This window comes from Scyliorhinus torazame, chromosome 5 (genome assembly GCF_047496885.1).
Source record: "Scyliorhinus torazame isolate Kashiwa2021f chromosome 5, sScyTor2.1, whole genome shotgun sequence".
NCBI lineage: Eukaryota > Metazoa > Chordata > Chondrichthyes > Carcharhiniformes > Scyliorhinidae > Scyliorhinus > Scyliorhinus torazame.
The window spans coordinates 213400550-213424315 of record NC_092711.1 but is presented as its reverse complement, the minus strand read 5'-3'; the positions used below and the strand labels follow the sequence as shown (position 1 = coordinate 213424315).

The 23766-nt window shown below is 47.0% G+C and overlaps 1 protein-coding gene across 2 annotated transcripts in view; it reads left to right on the top strand.

Annotated features, from left to right (window-relative positions):
- LOC140420933 (U2 snRNP-associated SURP motif-containing protein-like) overlaps positions 1–23766 on the top strand; it is a 113800-nt gene that overhangs the window by 30749 nt on the left and 59285 nt on the right. For both annotated transcript variants that reach the window (XM_072505096.1, XM_072505095.1), the window contains exons 2-3: positions 10398–10470; positions 20992–21072. In XM_072505096.1, the coding sequence (XP_072361197.1) occupies positions 20995–21072 (78 nt within the window). In that variant the 5' untranslated portion in view covers positions 10398–10470; positions 20992–20994. The remainder of the gene's footprint in view (positions 1–10397; positions 10471–20991; positions 21073–23766) is intronic.

Sequence of the window (23766 nt, the reverse complement as noted above, 5' to 3'; positions counted from 1 at the left end):
AACAACCTACCATGCGGTACCTTGTCAAAGGCTTTGCTAAAGTCCATGTAGACAACGTCTACTGCACTGCCCTCATCTACCTTCTTGGTCACCCCCTCAAAAAACTCAATCAAATTTGTGAGACATGATTTTCCACGCACAAAGCCATGCTGACTGCCCCGAATCAGTCCTTGCCTCTCGAAATGCTTGTAGATCCTGTCTCTCAGAATACCTTCTAGCAACTTACCTACTACAGACGTTAGGCTCACCTGTCTGTAGTTCCCAGGCTTTTCCCTGCTGCCCTTCTTAAACAAGGGCACAACATTCGCCACTCTCCAATCTTCATGCACCTCACCTGTGGCTGCCGATGATTCAAATATCTCTGTTAGGGGACCCGCAATTTCCTCCCTAGCCTCCCACAACATCCTGGGATACATTTCATCAGGTCCCGGGGATTTATCTACCTTGATGCGCTTTAAGACTTCCAGCACCACCTCCTCTGTAATATGCACACTTCTCAAGACATCACTATTTATTTCCCTTAGTTTCCTAACATCCATGCCTTTCTCCACCGTGAATACCGATGAGAAATAAGTTTTAGGGTGTGGAATGGACTGCCTGCTGTGATAGCGGAGTCGGACACTTTAGGAACTTTCAAGCGGTTATTGGATAAGCACATGGAGCACACCAGAATGACAAGGAGTGGGATAGCTTGATCTTGGTTTCAGACGAGGCTCTGCACAACATCGGGAGCCGAAGGGCCTGTTCTGTGCTGTACTGTTTGATGTTCTATGTTAAACCCAACCATCTTCAGCTTCTTCATCAATGACCTTCCATCCATCATAAGGTCAGAAGTGGGGATGTTTGCTGATGATTGCATAATGTTCACCGCCATTCATGACTGACAGATACTGAGGCCGTCCATGTCCATATGAAGCAAGACCTGGACAATAATCAGGCTCAGACTGATAAGTGGCATAAATTTGCGCCACACAAGTGCCAGGCAATTACCATCCCCAACAAGAAAGAATCTAACCACCTGCCTTGACATTCAAATGCAGTACCATCAATGAATACTCCACTATTAACATCTTGGGAGTTGTTGTTGACCAGAAATTGAACTGGGCCAGGCATATAAATACTGTGGTTGCAAGAACGGGTCAGAGGGTAGAACATTAGTCGGGAGTAACTCCCCAAAGCCTGTCCACCATCTATAAGACAAAAGGCTGTAGTCTGATGAAATATTCTCCACGTGCCTGCTTGAGTGCAGCTCCAAGACTCCAGAAACTTGAAGCCATCCTGGATAAAGCAGCCTACTTGATTGGCACCTCATTCACCACCTTAAGCATTCACTCTCCTAGGGCAGCATGGCAGCGCAGTGGTTAGCACTGCCACCTCATGGCACTAAGAACCCTAGTTCGATCCTGGCCCCGGGCCACTGTCCGTGTGGAATTTACACATTACACATTCTGCGTGGGTCTCAAACCCAAAGATGTGCAGGGTAGGTGGATTGGTCGTGCTAAATTGCCCCTTAATTGGAAAAAAGAATTGGGGACTCTAAATTTCTTGAAAGGAAAAAAAAGCATCCGCTCCCTCCACCACTGATGCACAATGGCAGCAGTGTTTACCATCTACAAGATGAACGACAGCAACTCACCAAGCTTCCTTCGACAGCATCTTCCAAACCTGTAACCTCTACCACCTAGAAGGAGAAGGGCAGTTGGTGCATGGGAACAACCTGCAGATTTCTCTCCCAAGTTACACACCATTCTGACTTGGATCAATATCAGTGTTCTTTCACTCATTAGGTCAAAACCCTGGAAGCCCCTCTATCTGCACCGAGGGTGTACCTACACCACATGGACTGCAGCAGTTGAAGGTGGCTCACCACTACCTTCTCAGGGCACTTAGGGTCAGGCAGTAACCCACATCCTGATAACTAAATTTATTCAGTTGCTTGCACTTTTCACTGCTGTCCCTCTGGAATGTTAATTTGGTTGTATCAGTGCTCACTGTGCCGTTCCTAAGCTCTGAAGGTGAGAGAGCTAACTGGTTAACAGCATAATTTTTCCAAATCATATGTCTGTTCAGCAAGCCACATCTTAGGTGGATGGCCAGTCTTACTGGTGTAGACTTGCCACTTATACAGGAGAACCTTGTTGAGGGTCCAACAAGGAACTGTGCAGTGCTGGACCTAATTCTGGGGACTGAAGCCAGACAGGTGGTTGATGTGTTGGTGGAGCATTTTGGTGATAGCGACCACAACATAATAATCTTTATTGTCACAAGTAGGCTTACATCAACACTGCAAGAAGTTACTGTGAAAAGCACCTAGTCGCCACATTCCAGTACACCGAGGGAGAATTCAGAATGTCCAATTCACCTAACAAGCACGTCTTGTGGGAGGAAACCGGAGCACCCGGAGGAAACCTACGCAGACACTGCTACTGTGCTGCCAACATGATAAAATTTAAGTTTGTTGTGGACAAAGAAATGCACAACTTGCAAAAAAAAGGTTGTGGATTGGGAGAGAGTGGATTTTAGTAAAATTAGGCAGGATCTGGCTACGGTACACTGGAAAGAGTTACTTGGGAAATCTACAGACAAATCTCCAGGTCTGGATGAATTGTGTCCCAAGATGCTGTTGGAAGCGAGGGAGGATATTGCAGGGGACCCTGGCTCAAATTTTTAATTCCTCTCTGGCCTCGGCGGAGGTGCTTGAGGACTGACGAACAGCTAATGTGGTCCCACTATTTAAGAAAGGTTGTGGATATAAGCCAAGGAACTACAAACCAGTAAGCTCACATCAGTGGTAGGGAAACTATTGGAGAAAATTCCCACTTCGAGAGGCAAGGTTTGATCAGAGATAGCCAGCATGGCTTTGTCAGAGGGAGGTCATGCCTGACAAATTGAATTTAATTTTTTGAGCATGTGGCCAGGTGTGTGGATGAGGGTAGTGCAGTTGATGTAGTTTATATAGAATTCAGCAAAGCCTTTGACAAGGTCCCACATTGGAGACTTATAAATAAGGCAAATGCAAATGGATACAGGGTAACTTGATTAGGTGGATCCAAAATTGGTTTGGCTGTAGGAGACAGTGGATGGTGACAGACTGCTGCTTTAGTGACTGGAAGCCATACCACGGGGATCTGTGCTAGGTCCCCTATTGTTTGCCATTTACATAAATGATTATAGATGACTATATGAGGGGGTAGGATCAGCAAGTTTGCAGCTGACACAAAGATTGGCCGGGTGGTTAACAATGAGGTTGAGGGCAACACGGTGGCGCAGTGGGTTACCCCTGCTGCCTCACAGCGCGCAGGTTCGATTCCGGCTCAGGGTCACTGTCCATGTGGAGTTTGTACATTCTCCATGTGTTTGCGCGAGTTTCGCCCCCACAATCCAAAGATGGGCAGGCTAAGTGGATTGGCCACGCTATATTGCCCCATAATTGGAAAAAATGAATTGGGTACTCTAAATTTATTTTAAAAATAATTTTAAAAAAAACAAAAATGAAGTTGAGTGTCTTGGGTTACAGAAAGGTATAGACGGGATGGTCAAATGGTCAGAAAAGTGGCCGATGGAATTTAACCCTGAAAGGTGTGAGGTGATACTCTTTGGAAGGAGTAATTTGACAAGGGTGTATTCAATGAATGGCCTGATACTGGGAAGTTCCATGGAATAAAGGGACCTTTGCAAGGCAGAAGGGCAGGTTAATAGAGTGGTGAAAAAGGCATATGGGCCACTTGCCGTTATCAATCGAGGCATAGATTACAAAAGCAGGGAGGTCATGTTGGAGAGAACTTTGGTGAGGCCACAGCTGGAGTACTGTGCAATTCTGGTTGCCACATTATAGGAAGGATGTGATTGCACTGGAGGGGGTGCAGCGGTGATTCACCTGGGTGTTGCCTGGATGGAACACTTGAGTTATGAAAAGAGTTTGGATAGGCTTGCTTTGTTTTCACTGGAGCAGAGAAGATTGAGGAAACAACCTCATCGAGGTGTACAAGATTATGAGAGGCAAGGGCAGAGTGGATAGGGAGCAGCTGTTCTTAGTGAAAGGGTGAGGGGCTGGAAGTTTAGGGGGGATTTGAGGGAAAACATTTTTACCCAGAGGGGGTCTGGAATGCACTGCCTTGGAGGGTGCATAGAACATACAGTGCAGAAGGAGGCCATTCGGCCCATCGTGTCTGCACCGACCCACTTAAGCCCCCCCCTAATCCCCGTAACCCAAAACCCCTCCTAACCTTTTTGGTCACTAAGGGCAATTTATCATGGCCAATCCACCTAACCTGCACATCTTTGGACTGTGGGACGAAACCGGAGCAACCGGAGGAAACCCACGGCAGACACGGGGAGAACGTGCAGACTCCGCACAGACGGTGACCCAGCGGGGAATCGAACCTGTGACCCCGGCGCTGTGAAGCCACAGTGCTATCCACTTGTGCTACTGTGCTGCCCATAGAGGGTGGTAGAGTCAGGATGCCTCACATCCATTAAAAGGCACCTGGATGAGCATGTGGCCCATTATAACATTCAAGGCTATGGGCCAAGTGCTGACAAATAGGGTTTGGTAGGCAGGTCAGGTGTTTTTCATGTGTTGGTGCAGACTCGATGGGCCTCTGCTGCGCTGCATTATTTTGTGATTCTGTATACAAGATTAGACAGATGCCAAGGTATTGGGGCTCAGAATGGGATCCTTTAGTTCAAGGTTTTTCAAAGTGTGGGTTGTGACCCGTAGGTAAGTGTCCGAAGGATTGTAGTGTTCCTGAAAGATAGAATTGCTTCTTGCTGTGCCCACCAGCTGCTAACGCATAGTTTCCCAATGGCAGCATTCAGAAGCCTGCAGGAAAATTCTGCCTAAAATGTCAATTCAGTCCTATAGAGGGAGCAATTATTTTACAGAAGAATGGAGAGAGTTGCAAATTATTATCTGACAAAGAAAATAACTGAATAAGCGCCTCCTTGTAGTTGCAGTGATGAGAGAGTTTGAAGCTCCAGGATATTTTTGAAACCGATTGCAATACTCCCTCAATCTCGTGGAATCTGAGCAATCTCATCAATGAAACTGTAATATTAATGGGGGTTATTTAAAAATGCCGCTCCTGTAAACCTCACATTTCGCCACCACTACCCCCTTCATGACAGTGGCTCCGCTTTGAAAACTATATCCCGTAGAACCGTTGGCAGATTCCTCACCCTCTCCTTCATCCTGGCAAAAGCTGCAGTTTTTGGTTCAATCTACACTTCGTTCCCCAGGAAATGGACCGCTTGTGCTCTGCCCCTTTGCAGAACAGCGATCCGGGAACAACATCAAAGGGACCATACTCCCAACTCCAGGAGACCATACTGCAGCAGAAAGAGACCACCATGAATCAGAAGAACATCAGAGAACTCGCTGCCAAGTTCAGCTGATACAAGAGTCAAGTATGTCAGATTCCTCAGTGAGTGAGCACAAACCCAGATTCCACAGCAAGCTCTGGGATCTCTCTCTAGTTCAAGCGGACACGGTAAATCAACTTGGACAAACTTTTTTTTAAAAAATAATTTTTATTAAAGGTTTTCATAAAATATCAATAACAAAATGAGAAAGAAAAAAGAACCCAACAGGGTTAAGTACAAAACACAATCTAAAAAAGCAACCCCCCCGCCCGTACATAAATAATAAATTAACATTAACACCCCGACTTGCAATCACTCAAAACACGCCTGGAGAATTTAGAGATAAATATAAGTAGAAACGAAAATTCTAAATATCATCAAACTAGATTAGGACCAAAGCATGGAGACCACCCAATCGGACATTGATGCAATAACCAATTGAAATCTATTTGAGATCCCCTTATCAAATAGATTCAACTTTTTCAAAAACAAACTGAATCCCTGCAAAATCGGTTGATAGGGTTGTGAAGAAGGCCTATGGAGTGTTGGCCTTTATTGGTAGAGGGATTGAGTTCCGGAGTCGGGAGGTCATGTTGCAGCTGTACAGAACTCTGGTACGGCTGCATTTGGAGTATTGCGTAGTTCTGGTCACCGCATTATAGGAAGGACGTGGAGGCTTTGGAGCGAGTGCAGAGGAGATTTACCAGGATGTTGCCTGGTATGGAGGGAAAATCTTATGAGGAAAGGCTGATGGACTTGAGGTTGTTTTCGTTGGAGAGAAGAAGGTTAAGAGGAGACTTAATAGAGGCATACAAAATGATCAGGGGGTTGGATAGGGTGGACAGTGAGAGCCTTCTCCCGCGGATGGAAATGGCTGGCACGAGGGGACATAGCTTTAAACTGAGGGGTAATAGATATAGGACAGAGGTCAGAGGTAGTGAACTCGCCAACATTGAGGGCATTTAAAAGTTTATTGGATAAACATATGGATGATAATGGCATAGTGTAGGTTAGATGGCTTTTGTTTCGGTGCAACATCGTGGGCCGAAGGGCCTGTACTGCGCTGTATTGTTCTATGTTCTATGTAAAATGCTTTTCCAAGTTACAGCCAGTGAAAGTTTGAGTTCTTTATATGAAGTGGCAGTTCTTATTCCTTTTTAACACAGCTCTAGTTGACATATGTAATATCAGAAATAGCTGGTTTTCAGATGACAGATGCTCCTATTCGAGCTGTCTTGACTGTTTTGTTAGTGTGGGTCAATGCAATGCTCGCAATGCAGCTTGTTCTCATTCTATAACAAGCTCCATACACCTCTCTTGTGTGTGTGTGCGTTTTTCTCGGTGATGGCAACAGAAATAGCAGACAAGTAGATTGAAAGGTCTTCTGCATGGAGACACTTTCAGTGGAACATAGGAATTAGAAGCAGAAGTAGGCATACAACCCTTTGAGCCTGCTCAGCCATTCAATCAGATCATGGCTGATCTCTTTCTTCATACCCCTTTAACCCGATTTTGTATATCAGAAACATATCTATCTCTGGGACAGCACGGTGGCAGAGTGGTTCATTACTGCTGCACCATGACGCCGAGGACCCGGGTTCGATCCAGGCATCGGGACGCTGTCTATGTGGAGTTTGCACATTCTCCCCGTGTCTGTGTGGGCCTCGCCCCAAAAGAAGATGTGCAGAGTAGGTAAACTGGCCACGCTCAGTTGCTCCTTAATTGGGGAAAAGAAAATTGGGTTTTCTAAATTAAGAAAAAGAATTATATCTGTCTCCTTGAAACCATTTAATGACTCTGATTGCACCGCACTATGGGGCAGCGAGTTCTACAAATTCACCATCCTCTGCGAGAAGTAGTTCCTCCTCATCTGAGTTATAAATCTACCGCCTCTCAACCTATATCCGTGACCTTTCGTTCTAGATATCCCCACAAGGGGGAATATTTGGTCTACGTTTACTTTTGGTATTTTATATGCCTCTATCAGATTCCCTCTCATCCTTCTAAACTCCAGCGAGTATAATAAGCCCAAAGAAGGAAATCTACTGCCATTGCAACAAGAGCTGCATTATTGGAGACATCAGCCTCCATGAAGTGACTGCAATGGCTTGTCTTTTGGATGGAGATATGAACAATATCTGTCCATTCTATCTGACTAGTGGCAACCAGAGCTGTCAGTTGTCTGTAGGGCAGGTTTAAGTGTTGTCAGCATTCATCAATATTGATTAACTTGTTTCGAATAGTGTACTTTGAACTTGAATAAACCTGTATCAAGTAATTGAATGTCATTCAATCAAGATTTTATCACTATCTTCAGATTCATGGCTGTTTTATTTAAAAGAACCACACATGGCTCTCTCTCCTAGTGATATGTATTCTTTGTTTTCCTCTCTTCAGTCTTTTCATTATATCCTCAAGGCAGTGCCTCACAATGAATGCAGGTTCACAATTGTTGGCGGCCTTCCAGTATCTCAAAATCTGGATCATTTTTTTTTTTCAAACTTTTTTCCCGGGACCCAATTTTGCCAACCAGCCGACCAATGCTGGCCAACCTTCGCGACACATACCACATTCGTTTATCTTTAATGCGAAAGTGGAGCCTGTTTGGTCCTCACAATCTCACTCCAATCGGGTTCACAAGAGGAGAGGGCAATGCGCATTTCAGTTGCAGATGTCAGCCAGTTTCTTTGTGCCATCTTCATCTTTGTGAGAACGGAAAATCTACCTCGTGCTTGTAGGTTGTCATGAAGGGAAGTAGCAACAATGGCTTGTTTTACTCAACACCGGGATATTCCTGGGAGATGCTGTTCCAGAATGCCGACAGCCTCATGGAATTTCGACTGTCTTTTAATGTGTTGTCGCAGGTCAGGTACATCAGCGTAATCTTTTCATTTGGAGTCAGTTGTAAGTTTTTTTTAAATTTAGAGTACCCAATTCTTTCTTTCCAATTAAGGTGCAATTTAGCATGGCCAATTCGCCTACCCTGCATATCTTTTTGGATTGTGGGGGTGAAACCCAAGCAGACACGGTGAGAATGTGTAAACTCCACATGGACACTGACCTGGGGCCAGAATCAAACCTGGGTCCTCGGTGCTGTGAGGCAGCAGTGCTAACCACCGCCCCCATGCTGCCCATTGAGTCAGCTTTAAGTTAATACCTGACTTTGGGGTCTCGATCGCAAAAGGAATTTTCACCCACCATCCCTCTTTCAAAATCTGAAACACCTCTCATTGCCAGCACTTCCTTGCATATAACACACGTCGGCTTTGCATCCTTATTTGCATTGGCACAATTGACGAAACCATACCTCAAAAAATCATCTTTATATTGCTTTGTTCCTGAGTTAATTTTCTTCTCTGTAGGCTGTTAACCACAGCCTCTGGAGCTCTGTACAGAACTGCTCTATCTTGCCCTGGACTCTCCTGTGCAGCTCTCTCCAGCAGATGCAGTTGTAAGATCCTGGCCAGTAGGACAACAACCGTTTGTGTTTCTGGCCCTCTTTACTTGTAAGAAAATGATTCATCTTCACAGTCCTCTTGCCTTGCTTGCTAACAGCTATAAACCTGAAGAAGCTCACCATGATTTGGTGCAAAAATCATGTACATACAGGGCACTTGACATCAAATGTACATGCAGGGCTGCCGCTTCTGGTTGAAGGACTGCACACAGCCTAATTTCCTCCTTATTTAAAAGGCGACATCCATTGTCAATAATAATGCCGGTAGCAGTCATTGGGCGATTCTCCTGAGACCTGGAACTCCATGACCCTCCTAACACTCACCCGCGACCAGCATTTGAAAAACCCTGCTCTGGACACTGACCTAGATACAAATATACTGTAACAAGAGGAAATTATGTTTAAAACACAATTTAAAGGTCTGCACTTAAGCATTCTATTGTTTTAGAATTGCTCCAAAGTACTCTAGGCCTGGACAATATTCAGCCTTGGACAGATCAGTGGCAAGTCACATTTGTACCACACAAGTGCAATCCAATGACCGTCTCCCCTTGACTTCTATAGCATGGCCCATTGCTGAATCCTCACTATCGACATCCTGGGGGGTTACCATTGACTTGATGCTGAATTGGACCAGCCATATGAATACTAGGGCTAAAAGAGCAGGTCAGAGGCTGGCAATTCACTGGCGAGTAACTCACTTCCTGACTCACTGACATCATCCAGGACAAAGCAATTCACTTGACTGGCACCCATCCACCACCTTGAACATGCATTCCCTGTACTATCAGTGCACAGTGGCAGCAGTTCCATCTATAAGATGCACTGCAGCAAATCTCTAAGACTTCTTTGGCAGTACCTTCCCTACCTGCAACCTCTTACCACCTAGGAGGACAAGGTCAACAGATGCATGTGAATACCACCATCTCCAAGTTCCCTTCCAAGTGGAGCTGAGTCCACAAAAAGATCAGCCACGATCTTATTGAATGGCGGAGCAGGCTCGAGGGGCCAGATGGCCTACTCCTAGTTCTTATGTTCTCAAGCGGTGCACCATCCTGCCACTAGGTAAAAGTCCTGGAAATCCCTAACAACGAGGGGTGTAGCTGTACCAGATGCAAGTCGGCATTTCACCAGCACCTTCTCACTGGCCTTTTTAATGATTTCCAAAGTCCCATGAAAGAATATAAAAATTACTTTTGAAGTGCAATCAGTACTGCTTAGTGAAATATAGCAGCCAATTTGTGCACAGTAAAATCCCATAAACAGTGAGATTAAATAATTGTCATTACAGCACAGAAGGATGAATGATTCAGGCAAAATTAATCCATTAGTTGAGGTAATGTTGGCCAAGAAAACCTGTCCTTCACAGTGCCGTAGGATCCGAGATCAAACGCCCAAGTCAGTTTAACAAACATTCAGAGCTTTCATTTCACATTGAAAAGACAGTAGCAGCAAATGAGCGCACCTTAGTACTTTTTCGATGTGACAATTTATTTCTTGGTTTCTGTCCATAAAAGTTTGAGCAACAAAAGTGGAATAAAAGCATTGATTTCAGTCTTCTGCTATTCTTATTCAATAGATTGTGTATCTGGGGGATCCCCCTGATGCGACGTGGGACTGAAGTAATTGCCTGTCTTTAGAACACTGCAAAGGTAAAGAACTCATTGTATTTTGATGTTCAACAACATGTAATTTTATTGTCAGGTTTTTTTTAAAGCTTAAAATAGGAGAAATTCACCGAATTCCAATATTCACGTACACTCAGTGAAACTGATAACGTTTTTACTTTAAGCATCGCTGAAATGGAAGGTGCAATCGAGAAACATTTTGGTATAATTAAGATGTATAACAAGCCAAACCTTTTTGTGCAGTTCATAAGCAGAACTTTTATGGAATTTTCCCATTATATTTTTAAATTTTTTTCATGGGTTGTGTGCATCACTGGAAAGACAGCATTTTTGTTGCTCATCCCTAATTGCCCTCGTAAAGGTGTCATGAGCCCCTAAATACAGAGAAATGGAGATAGACAATAGAAGCAAGAGAAGGCTTTTCGGACTTTCAGCCTGCTCCACCATTCATTATGATCAGGATTAATCATCAAGTTTAATACCTTGAGCCCGCCTTCCCCCCCCATATTATTGATTACTTTGGCCCCAAGAGCTATATCTAATTGCTCTTTGAAATTACACAACGTTTTGGCCTCAACTATTTTCTGTGATAGTGAAATCCATAGACTTACCACTCTCTGGGTGAAGACATTTCTCCTCAGCTCAGTCCTTATCCTCAAACTGTGATCCCTGGTACAGGACTTCCCACCATCGGGAACAGTTTTTAAATCTACCCTGTCTAATCCTATTAGAATTTTATAAGTTTCTATGAAATCCCCCTCACTCTTCTAAACTCCAATGAACATGATCCTAAACAACTTAATCTCCCCATATATATGGTAGTCTTGCATCCCAGGAATCAGCCTGGTAAACCTTTGCTGCACTGCCTCCACAGCAAGAACACCCTCCGACAAGGACAGCAAAACTGCACACAATACCCTCCCCAATGCCCTAAACAATTGCAGTAAAACATCCATATTCCTATACTCAAATCATCTATGAAGGCTAGCATAACATTTACATTCTTTACTGCATGCTGTACCTGCACATTTACTTTCAGCAACTGATGCATGAGGACACCAAGGTCTGGCTGAGTATCCACCATTTTAATTCACAGCTGTTTTTTGTTGTCTCCAGAGATCTGCTCTTTTCCATGCTGGTACAATTGTAAAAGCCATTGGTGATTATACCCAGGAGAACAGTTGCAAACTTGGCTTTTCAGTAGCAATCCTTTTGAGTGCGGCCTAAGATGCCTTTCATTATCTCAATCTCCAGAGGACTATCAGTATTCTTGTAGCAATGCACTGCTATCATTGCTACCTACCTAGCTACTAGCATCTGATGGCTTTGATAAGGACTATCTGATCTGACAATGATTCAGACCTCACAGAAAAACTCTGATTGCCCAATATTTGTCTCTTTTTCTGTCACAAATTGGGTCTTGTGGTGAAGGTAATGTCAGCCGGCATGCTCTTTATGCAATACGTGTGCACATGTCATGGGTGCAATGCATGTACATCTCAAGTCCTGAATTTTGATAAGAAGACACTATAATCGTACAGCAAGTAACTCACCTTCTGACCCCCCCCAAAGCATGTCCACCATCGACAAGGCGCAGGTCAGGAGTGTAATGGAATGAGTGCAGCTCCAACAACACTGAAGAAGCTTGACACCATTCAGGACACAGCAGCCCGCTTGATTGCTACCCCTTCCACAAACATTCAAACCCTCCACCACTGACGAACAGTGGCAGCCATGTGTACAATCTACCAGGTGCATTGTAGTAACTCACCAAGGTTCCTCAGAATCTTTCAAACCCACAACCATTACATCCAGAAGGACAAGAGCAGCAAAATACTTGGGAACCCCACCACCTGTTGGTTCACTTCCAAATCACTCAACACCCTGACTTGGAAATATATCGGCATTCCTCCACTGTCGCTCCGGGCAACATCCTGGAACTCCCTCCCTAACAGCACAGTGGGTGTACCTATACCTCGAGGAATGCAGCGGTTCAAGAAGACGAATCACCACTATCTTCTGAAGGGAAACTAGGGATGGACAATAAATGCTGGCCTAACCAGTGACTCCCATATCCCGTGAATGAATTTTTTAAAATGTTTCTGTGCCTGGAAAGGTAAAACCTATAGTTAGATTTATGCTGGATAAAGATGTTTGTATGTGTGGGTTAGTTAAATTCCAACTGTGTTTCTATTGTGCTCAAGAATAAATGAACCAGCAGTGGTTGCTTAGCAACTGCGGCCTTGTACGGTTGAGAAGCTTTTAAGTTTAGGTTAGTGACTTTCGTTGGCGGCCATGGTGTGAGTGGTTGCATATTAGCTCGAGGCTGTTTTTTTGGATGTTTTCCCCATTTGTAGGGTGGATGTTTTGTGGAAAAAAGGTGTCGGGAGTGGCTGGAGGAAAGTTTGACTCCACTGGTGGGGCTGGTGGATGGAGCCACGGACCAGAAGTGGGCTGGAGCAGGAGGATCTTTGTGCGATGCAGGTTCAGATGGCGGACAGGGTAAAGGGTCTGCCTTGCCTGCCCAATGGGTGTCCGACCAACTGGTGGACTTTTTAAATGAAACGTTTAGCAGGCAGAGGGGGCAGACCCGGGAGGACCTAGCCAAGGCATTGGAACTGTTGAAAGTGGGAATTGATCGTTTGGAGCAGAGGCTGGAGTCCCGGGGTCAAAGTGGAGGTGGCGGTGGAGGAGCACGAGGAGCAGCTATCCTCGTTAGCGGCTGAAATAGGTGTGATGCGGGAGACCCATAAGCGGTTAAAGGAGAAGGTGGAGGACGTGGAGAGTCGCTCCCAGAGGCAGAACCTAAGAATCATGGGGGTGCCTGAAGGCGTTGAGGGAGCGGATGCTGGCACGTATGTGGCCAAGATGTTGGAAAGGTTGTTGGGGGGGGGGGCACCTTTGACCGGCTCCTGGAGATCGACTAAGCGCAAAGGGCGCTGATGAGGAAGCCGCAGGCAAATGAGCCGCTGAGGGCAATGGTGGTGCGTCTTCACCGACCGGTTCCTGGACAAGGAGAAGATAATGAGATGGATGAGGCAGACGAGGAGATGCAACTGGGAGGAGAGTGAGCTTCGGGTGTATCAGGACCTGAGCGCGAAGAGGAGAGCCGGGTTTAATCGTGTGAAGGCTGCCCTCTTTGAAAAGGGGTGACCTTTGGGATGTTGTACCTGGCTTGCCTTTGGGTGACTTTTGACAGCCGAGAACATTATTTTGGAACACCAGAGGTGGTGATGGAGATTTTAAGAGACAATGGACTGGCAAGGTGAAGAAGGACATTGAACTGTGGAGGAGGGGTTAGGAGATGGGTGCTTTTTCCGTTTTTGTCTGCATCTTTTGTTTTCTCGGTTGTTGGAGAACTTTTCTCCTTCCAAGCGCTTTGCTGCGACTGGGGGTAAGTGCACTATTTTTTTCTTGATGCATTGTTGGTTGTGAGGTGTGCGAGCGAGGGGATAGGTAATCAGTGGAGGGGAGGAGGCTTAGGCGCCTTGGGCGGGTGCTGCCAGGCTAGTTAACTGGAATGCAGTGGTGATCAGGTGGTTAGTGTAGTAGAGGGGGGATGGGGTAGTTGTTTTGTTTAAGGGGAAGGGAAGGCTGCTGACAAAGGTGTTGCTGTGGCGTAGCATGGGAGAGTGGTGACGGTGGAAATCTAGGGGTGGGCCAGGAAGGGTGTGTGACATGGGTCGGGACTGGCCTAAGGAGGGGTGCCCCCAGACCAGGTTGGTCACAACCCGGTGGCCCTAACTTCTGTTATCATGAAATGCTTTGAGCGGCTAGTCATGAGACGGATCACTGTCAGCCTCCCAGACGGTCTTGATCCACTGCAGTTTGCCTATCTCCGCAACCGGTCCACAGCAGACACTATCTCACTGGCTCTGCAATCAACACTCGAACATCTCGACAACAAGGACACCTATGTAAGACTGCTGTTCATAGACTACAGTTCCGCCTTCAACACCATTATCCTAGCAAGACTAATAACCAAATTCTGCAATCTTGGACTTGACCCCTCCCTGTGCAGCTGGATCCTCGACTTCCTCACCAACAGACCGCAATCTGTCAGAATAGGCAACAGCACCTCCTCCACAATAGTCGAACACCGGAGCCCCGCAAGGATGTGTGCTCAGTAATCAACTGTACTCCCTATACACCCATGACTGTGTGGCAACATTTAACTCCAACTCAATCTATAAGTTTGCGAATGATACGACTGTGATGGGCCGCACTCAAACAACGACGAATCAGACTACTGGAAGGAGATAAATCACTTGGCTGCCTGGTGCACCGAAAACAACCTCTCTAAATGTTGGGAAGACCAAGGAACTGATCATCGACTACAGGAAGTGCAGCATGACACACACTCCCATCTGCATCAATGGCTCCGAAGTGCAGATGGGTGATAACTTTAAGTTCCTGGGGGTCACCATCACCAACAGTCTGTCCTGGTCCATTCACGTTGATGCAACAGTCAAGAAAGCCCAACAACGTCTCTACTTCCTGCGGAAATTAAAGAAATTTGGCATGTCTGCATCGACTCTCTCAAACTTCTACAGATGTGCGATAGAGAGCATCCTATCTGGCTGCATCACAGCCTGGTATGGCAACTGCTCAGTCCAAGATCGCAAGAAACTGTAGACTGGTGAACTCAGCCCAATGCATCACTCAAACTTGCCACCTCCACATTGATTCTGTATACACCTCGCTGCCTCAGGAAGGCAGACAGCATTATCAGAGACCCCTCCCACCCAGGCATTGCCTTCTTCCAGACCCTTCCATCAGGCAGAAGGTACAGAAGTCTGAAGACTCGCACGTCCAGACATAGGAACAGCTTCTTCCCCATAGCTACAAGACTCCTCAACGACTCCCCCTCGGACTGATCTGTTCCCTCTAAGAACACTATTCACGACTCCCTGTGCTGCTCTTGCTCATTTATTTGCTTTATTTGGCCCCTTGTTCCACACTGTAACCAATCACTGTTTTGTCGATGTACCATTTGTCAATGTTCCCTGTTGATTATTCTTGTGTCTGCTATGTACATACTGTGTACGTTCCTCGGCCGCAGAAAAATACTTTACACGGTACTTAGGTACATGTGACAATAAATCAAATCAAAATCAAATCAAACATGAAACGTGAGAGGGCTGAATGGGCCGGTTAAACGGTCGCGTATTTTCGTGCACTTAAGCTTGAACGTGGACGTGGCTATTTTACAAGAAACGCATTTGAAGATTGAGGATCAGACAAGGCTAAGGAAAAGGTGGGTAGGGCAAGTCTTCCATTCGGGATTAGACATGAGAACGCGGGGGGGTTGTGGTGCTGGTAAATAAATGGAAGGAGTTTTTATACTTCTCCCATGTGCGCAGGGTGTACTCGGATTGATTTTTTTGTGGTGGGTAAAACATAGGCGGAGGTGCTCGACTCTGGGTACTCAGCGACCGTAGTTTCAGACCACGCGCTGCACTGGGTGGGCTTGCAAGTGAATCGGGGAGGGGCCCAGCACCCGCAGTGGAGGCTGGACGCAGGGTTGTTAGCGGATTAGGAGGTCTGTGATAGGGTGAGAGCCGCCATTCGGGGGTATGTGGAACTAAATGATACAGGTGGGGTCTCGGCCGCCAAGGTGTGAGAGGCACTCAAGGCAGTGTTTCGGGAGAGGGGGAGAGTCTATATTGATTGCGGCGCATAGGGAGAAAGAGGAGCGATCAGGGATGGCAAGGTTGGTGGACGAGATCTTGCGGGTGCACAGGAGGTTCTCGGAGGCTCTGTCGGCGGGTTTGTTGAAGGAGAGGCAGAAACTCCAGATGGAGTTTGGGCTGGTGTCCACAGGTAAGGTGGTAGAGCAGTTGCAGAGTACGGGGAGAAGACTAGTAGGATGCTGGCCCACCAACCCAAGAAGCAGGAGGCGGTGAGGGAGATTGGAAGGGTGAAGGACGGTAAGGGTGGAGTGGTATTGGACCCGGTGGGGGTGAACAGGGTATTTGAGGAGTTTTACAGGAGGCTTTATGAATCGGAGCCACTGACCGGCAGGGCGGGAATGTGGCGATTCCTGGACGGGCTGGAGTTCCCCATAGTGGAGGAGAGCCTGGTAGAGGGGTTGGGAGCACCCATTGGACTGGTGGAGCTGATGGAGAGTATGGGGGCAGGGAAGGCCCTTGGCCCAGATGGTTTTCCAGTAGAATTCTAGAAAAAGCTTTTGGGAGACCTGGGGCCCCTGCTGGTCTGGGCATTTATCCCCTCCACATTATTGCAGGTCTCAATAGTTTTAATCTTTAAGAAGGACAAGTATCCGGAGTAGTGTGGGTCCTACTGCCCAGCATCACTGCTGAATCTAGATTCCAAGTTGTTGGCAAAGATCTTGGCCTTGCGGATTCAGGACTATGTGCTGGGGGTGATAGGAGAAGACCAGACGAGGTTTGTAAAGGGGAGGCATCTGTCGGCCAATGTTAGGTGTCTGTTGAACTTTATAATGATGCCCTCAGAGGGACAGAATATGGAGGTGGCGGTCGCCATGTATGCGGAGAAGGCCTTTGATCAGGTAGAATGGGAACATTTGTGGGAGGTACTGAGGCGGTTTGTGGATTGGGTCCGGTTGTAGCATCAGGCACTGGCAGCATGGATAAGGACGAACCGGGTGAGTTTGGGGTATTTTAGGCTGCATCGAGGGACAAGGCAGGGATGCCCACTCTCCACATTGCTCTTTGCCTTGGCGATAGAGCCATTGGCAATGGTGCTTCGAGCGTCAAGGGGTTGAAAAGGGATTGTGCGGGGAAGGGTGGAACATAGGGTCATACTATATGCGAATGACCTGGTGTTCTACATCTCGGATCCATTGGAAAATATTTGGGGGATCATGGACACTTTGGTGGAATTCGGCCTGTTTTCTGGGTATAAATTAAACATGGGGAAGAATGAGGTCTTTCCGATCCAAGCGAGGGGGCAGGAGAGGAGGTTGGGCGAGCTGCCATTTAAGGTAGTGGGGACAGGTTTTAGGTATCTGGGCACCCTGGTAGCACGGGTATGGGAGCAATTACATCAATTGAATTTGGCCTGGCTGGTGGAGCAAATGAAGGGGAATCTTACGAGGTGGGACGTGTCACCGCTGTCATTGGCGGGGCGGGTGCAGTCCATGAAGATGACGGTACTCCCGAGGTTTCGTTTTGTATTCCAGAACCTTAAGAATTTTAATCTCAAGAGCCTTCTTTAGGAAGATCTATACATTGACCTTGGGGTTTGTGTGGGTGGGGAAAGCTCCACGGGTGAAAAAGGTACTGCTGGAGTGGGGACGTGGAGGGGTGGTGGGCTGGCCTTGCCAAGCTTAATGAATTATTACTGGGTGGCAAATATAGCTATGGTAAGGAAGTCGTTAGTGAGGGAGGGGTTGGTGTGGGAGTGGATGGAGGCAGCCTCGTATAAGGGCACTAGCTTGGGAGCACTGTTGACAGCACCTCTGCCATTCTCGCCAGCTAGGTACTCCACAAGACCAGTAGTGCTGCCGGCCCTGAAAATGTGGGGACAGTGGTGGCAGCATCTGAGGCTGGAGGGGGCCTCGATTTGGGCTCCGATCTATGGGATTCTCAGGTTTGTTCCGGAGTCTGGACGCGGGGTTCTAGGGGTGGCGACAGGCGGGGATTGAGCAGTTTGGGGACCTAGTCCCAAACCTGGAAGGAATGGTAGAGGAGTATGAACTTCCCAGCAGGAACGGGTTCTGATACTTAGTGCAAAACTGAGGAAACAGGTGCCATCCTTGCCTGACCTTCCGGGGTTGCAGGACAAAGTGGTGTCGAAACAGGAGTTGGAGGGCAGGTTGTCAGAGACATAGAAATAATTAATGGACTGGGAGGGCATCCCGATAGGAGACATTAAGCGGAAGGGGAAGAGCTGGGGAGGGTGCTGGAGGCTGGGTTATGGGTGGAGACTCATATGACGGTGACCAGAATGAGCAGGTTTTTTGAGGGGGTGGAGGATAGGTGTGGGCGGTGCACGGGGGGGGCCCCGTGAACCATGTCCACATGTTTTGGGCCTGTCCTAAGGTGGATGGATTTTGGCGATGTTTGCGTGATGTCTGAGGTGCTGAGGGTGAAGGTGGTCCCGAGTCCAGAATTGGCCATTTTTGGAGTGTCGGAAGTCCAGGGGGCGAGAGGGAGAAGCTGACGTTTTGGACTTTGCCTCTCTGGTAACCTGGAAACGGATCTTGTTAGGATGGAGCGACTCCGGGCCGCCGAAACCCGAGGTGCGGGTGAGCGATTTCGCGGAATTCCTTAGACTGGAAAAAAGCAAGTTCGCCGTGAGAGTCTGTGGAGGGGTTTACCCGGAGGTGGAAACCGTTTATCGACTTCTCCCAGGATGGTTAAACAAGCTAGTGCCCTTACATATGAGGGGGGCTTTGGGGTTTAAAAAAAAAGATGAAGCACGAGAGGGTGGGGGGCACGGCAGGGAAGGCGGGGCACGGGTGTTGGTTATTTATTCATGAGATTTAGCGTTTTTTTTTTTGGTTTTTGTTATGTTTGATGTGTGTGTGTATATATATATATATATATATATATATATAAAAACATTTTTAAAAATAAATTTAGAGCACCCAATTTATTTTTTCCAATTAAGGGGCAATTTAGTGTGGAAATCCACCTACTCTGCATATCTTGGGGTTGTGGGGGCAAAACCCACGCAAACACGGGGAGAATGTGAAAACTTCACACAGACAGTGACCCAGCGCCAGGATCGAACCTGAGACCTGCGCCATGAGGCAGCAATGCTAACCACTGTGCTGCCCTATAACATTTTTAAAGTTTTAGTTTAGCTAATTTGAGACCATTGAAAGTTAGCGTGCAGTTTCAGTCGGCAGTTAGGAAGGCAAATGTAATGTTAGCATTCATGTTAAGAGGGCTAGAATAATTTTTATTAGTGTCATAAGTAGGCTTACATTAACACTGCAATAGAGTGACTGTGGAAGTCCCCCAGTCACCACACTCTGGCGCCTGTTCAGGTACACAGAGGGACAATTTAGAATGTCCAATTCACCTAACAAGCCCGTCTTTCATGACTTGTGGTAGGAAACCGGAGCGCCCGGAGGAAACCTACGCAGACATGGGGAGAACGTGCCGACGCTGCACAGCGCATACACAGTGACACAAGCCAGGAATCAAACCCGGGTCTCTGGCGCTTTGAAGCAGCAGTGCTAACTACTGTGCTACTGTGCCGTCCATACAAGCAGGAATGTTCTTCTGAGGCTGTATAAGGCTCTGGTCAGACCCATTTAGAGTATTATGAGCAGTTTTGGGCCCCGGATCTAAGGAAGGAAAGGATGTTCTGGCCTTGGAAAGGGTCCAGAGGATGTTCACAAGAATCATCCCTGGAATGAAGAGCTTGTCTATGAGAAGCGGTTGAGGACTCTGGGTTTGGCCTGTACCCGTTTGAGTTTAGAATGATGAGGGGTGATCTTGAAAATCACAGGATACTAAGAGGCCTAGATAGACTGGACGTTTTTTAGAGGATGTTTCCAATAGTAGTAAAACCTAGAACTCGAGGGCATAGTCTCAGACTGAATGGACGATCCTTTAAAACTGAGATGAGAGGTTTCTTCAGCCAGAGAGGTGGTGCATCTGTGGAACTCTGCTGCAGAACGCTGTGACAGAGATAGATAGGTTCTTGATTAATAAGGGGATCAGGGGTTATAGGGAGAAGGCAGGAGTATGGGGATGAGAAACATATCAGCCATGACTGAACGACGGCGCAGACCCGATGGGCCAAATGGCCTCATTCTGCACCTGTCTCATGGTCTAAAATCTACTTTGTAATCCATGTTAAGTTTTAAATCTGTGTGTATTTGTTAAACTAAGGGAGGTGGAGTAAAGGAATATTGTATAATTCAACCGCTGACATTTAATATTTTTTCTTTTTGTTAAAACTAATTAACGGTCCTGTGACTGTTCCTCCATATTTTATACAAAAAAGTAAAAATTAGGGTCTTTTGAACCAGGGTTCCATCTGAGATTTTCCTGTCCTATTATAACATCAACTGGGATCAGCCTTGGTGTATTCGGTCACAGCTTTATGCTAAGTATAAGTGCTATGGGACAAGTAGTAATGATTAACATAATATGTTACTTACAAATTCTGTGTACCCAGAGTTATGCACCACAGTACCAGCCCATTCAACTCATCATGCCTGTGCTGTTCACAAAATGAATAATTCATAAGCTGTTTATCAGGACTGCAGACCAAACTTCTTTAATTACAATTAAGTGATCGGGCTTGCACCTGTTTAAAAAAAAAAGCTAATCTGAATTTTGTGTTTTTTTAATGGTTGAAAACTTGCAGTGGAAATTTTTATTTTGCCAACTTTCAACCCCTTCTCTACAAGTCTCTTCCCTGCAAGCTTGGTGCCTTAATAGTGAGGGCAACAATAATAGTTTGGATAGTGCTATTTTGCAACCTCTCTTTAGCCGTGTCACAGCATGACCTTAGCAGAGCACCCAGGTTTAGCATTTTGCTGGCCTGGAGTTAAACCAAATGTGAATCCGGTTAAATTGTGCTTTGATTTATTGGCAGAAAATGGCAGAAAACAAACTGAAGAGCTTAGCTTCAAAAAGGACCTTAAGCAAAAAAGGGCAAGAAGAACTAAGAAAGAAGGTTTGTGTTTTTGCTTCCATTTGATAATGTTTTGTGGATTTTATCTGTCTGCTGTGAATTGCAGAACATTTAATTTTAATCTATTGTGCTCTAACATTTAGAGGCTATGTGCACACAAGAATGCTTTTTAAATTAATGTTGCAATAACTAGTTGAGTATTTTAGTAATTTCTAGAAAAAGCATCCAGTTTGAATTCGTAGGTTATGGAAAATGGAGGCATTGATTACATTTAATATTGAGACTACAAGTAGGGCATATATGAGCTACCATATGATTCATGTAATTGATGGAAAATCTAAACAAAAGCTGGGTTTGAGAGTTTTCAAAGTATTGTTTTCATAAAATCTGCCAAAAGTCCTGTGCTTGGTAAAGTTTTAAATACTGTTTTGTACTCTAACTTTAAACTGTAGAAGTAATATTTAACATTTCCCTAATGGAAGACAAGTTTGATTACGTAAAACGTTTTGATGTGGATCCTTGTAATTTAAAGAGCAATTGAAATACTTTGTCTGAAAACTCAATTGAAAAAAAAGCTTCAGCACCAGTAGTACTCTGCTGTGGGACAGCTCTAAGTAACGGAAGCTCAAATTTGCATAAAGAACAGAATTTGTGAAGTGGACAAATTGATTGCCAGTGGAATGTTTTTGCTCCCAAGCATATCACTTTATGGAGCAATGCGAGGAATGGTTATGTATCTCTCAGCAGTATCTTCAGCTCCACAAGTTGATTAGAGCAATAGTAAGCACAAAAGCTTTAGTTGTGAGCTCCAGTTAGAAAGCTATCCCCGACTTCCGGTTGCGGCTATGCCGAGGTAGGTCGCACGTTCGGCAGCTCCCGCCGGGAACGGACCTTTGGGCTCTCTAGAGGGGCCCAACGGCAATTGTTCGACAGCTTCCAGTGTGGGAAGGTGACAGCAAGGTATGATTGGACCAGGAGTGGAGCAATGAAAAAAGTGATCTTGGAGCAGCGGAAAGTGAGAGGGAGGAAAAACAAGATGGCGGCGGGTGGAGACCAAGCAGCATGGGCGCAGTGGTCGCAGGAGCAGCAGGTGTTTCTTAAACGCTGCTTTGAGGAGCTGAAAACTGAAATGCTGGCGCCAATGAAGACTGATTGAGCAGCTAGTGGAGACCCAGAAGGCCCAGGGGGCGGCGATCCGGGAGGTGCGGCAAAAAGCCTCTGAGAACGAGGACGAGACCTTGGGCCTGGCGGTGAAGGTGGAGGCACATGAGGCGCTGCACAAGAGGTGAGCGGAAAGATTTGAGGACCTGGAGAATAGGTAGAGGACGAAGAATCTTCGGATTCTGGGTCTCCCCGAAGGAGTGGAGGGGCCCGATGCTGGGGCATATGTGAGCACGATGCTCAGTTCGCTGATGGGCGTGGGAGCCTTCCCGAGGCCCCTGGAGCTAGACCCAAGGCCAACGAGCCGCCAAGGGCTGTAGTGGTGAGGTTTCACCGCTTTATGGACAGAGAGCGTGTCCTGAGATGGGCCAAGAAAGAGCGGAGCAGCAGGTGGGAGAACACGGAGATCCGAATCTACCAGGACTGGAGTGCAGAGGTGGCTAAGAAGAGAGCTGGTTTCAATCGGGCTAAGGCGGTGCTCCATTGGAAGGGGATGAAGTTCGGTATGCTGCAGCCAGCACGATTGTGGGTCAATTTCCAGGATCGGCCCCACTATTTCGAAACGCCTGATGAGGCATGGAGCTTTATACGGACTGAAAAGTTGGACTCAAATTGAGGGTTTGTTGTGGGGGGATGTTTACTGTATATATGGTGTTTATTACGTTTAGGGAATATTCCTTTGGTTTGGGTGCTGGATGGGGATGGGTGAAGGGATTTGATGGGGAGACTGTGGGAGAGTGTGGGCGTCGGTGTTGGAGGGGCAGACCCCCACGAAGGAAGAGGGGGAGTGGAGGGATGGGGAATTGGGGCAAGGCCGCAAAAGGAGCTGCGGCAGAGGGGGCGGGGCCGGCTCAGGAAAGCGCGGGCTTTTCCCCGTGCTAGGGAAGGACTGGGGGGGGGGGGGGGGAGATGGGCGGTGCTGGAGAGGAGCGCGCACTGACGGCCAGGGAGGGGGGATTCTCACACGGAGGGGTCGATGGAATGGCGGGAGAGGCCGGGGTCAGCAGGAGTCAGCTGACTTACGGGAGTGTTATGGGGGGAGCAAAAGGGCAAGATGTGGATCTAGCGGGGAGGGGGGGGTATAGGGTTGCTGCTGCATTGGCCAAAGGGGAGCTGGAAGTAGGAGAGGTGGTCGGGGCGGGGGTCTGCCATCTGGGGGACTGGAGGGTGCGGGAGGCGTGGGCACGTGGCTGGCCTAGAAAAGGAGATGGCTAGTCGGCAGGGGGGGTGGGAGTGAATAGCCCCCCACTCCGGCTGATAACTTGGAATGTGAGGGGCCTGAACGGGCCGGTCAAGAGGGCCCGGGTGTTCGTGCACTTAAAGGGACTGAAGGCAGACGTGGTTCTGCTCCAGGAGACACATTTGAAGGTGGCAGATCAGGTTAGGCTGAGAAAGGGATGGGTAGGACAGGTATTCCATTCAGGGCTGGATGCGAAGAACAGAGGGGTTGCAATACTGGTGGGGAAGCGGGTGTCGTTTGAGGCAATGAATATTGTAGTGGATAATGGAGGTCGATATGTGATGGTGAGCAGTAGGTTGCAGGGGGTGCAGGTGGTACTGGTAAATGTATATGCC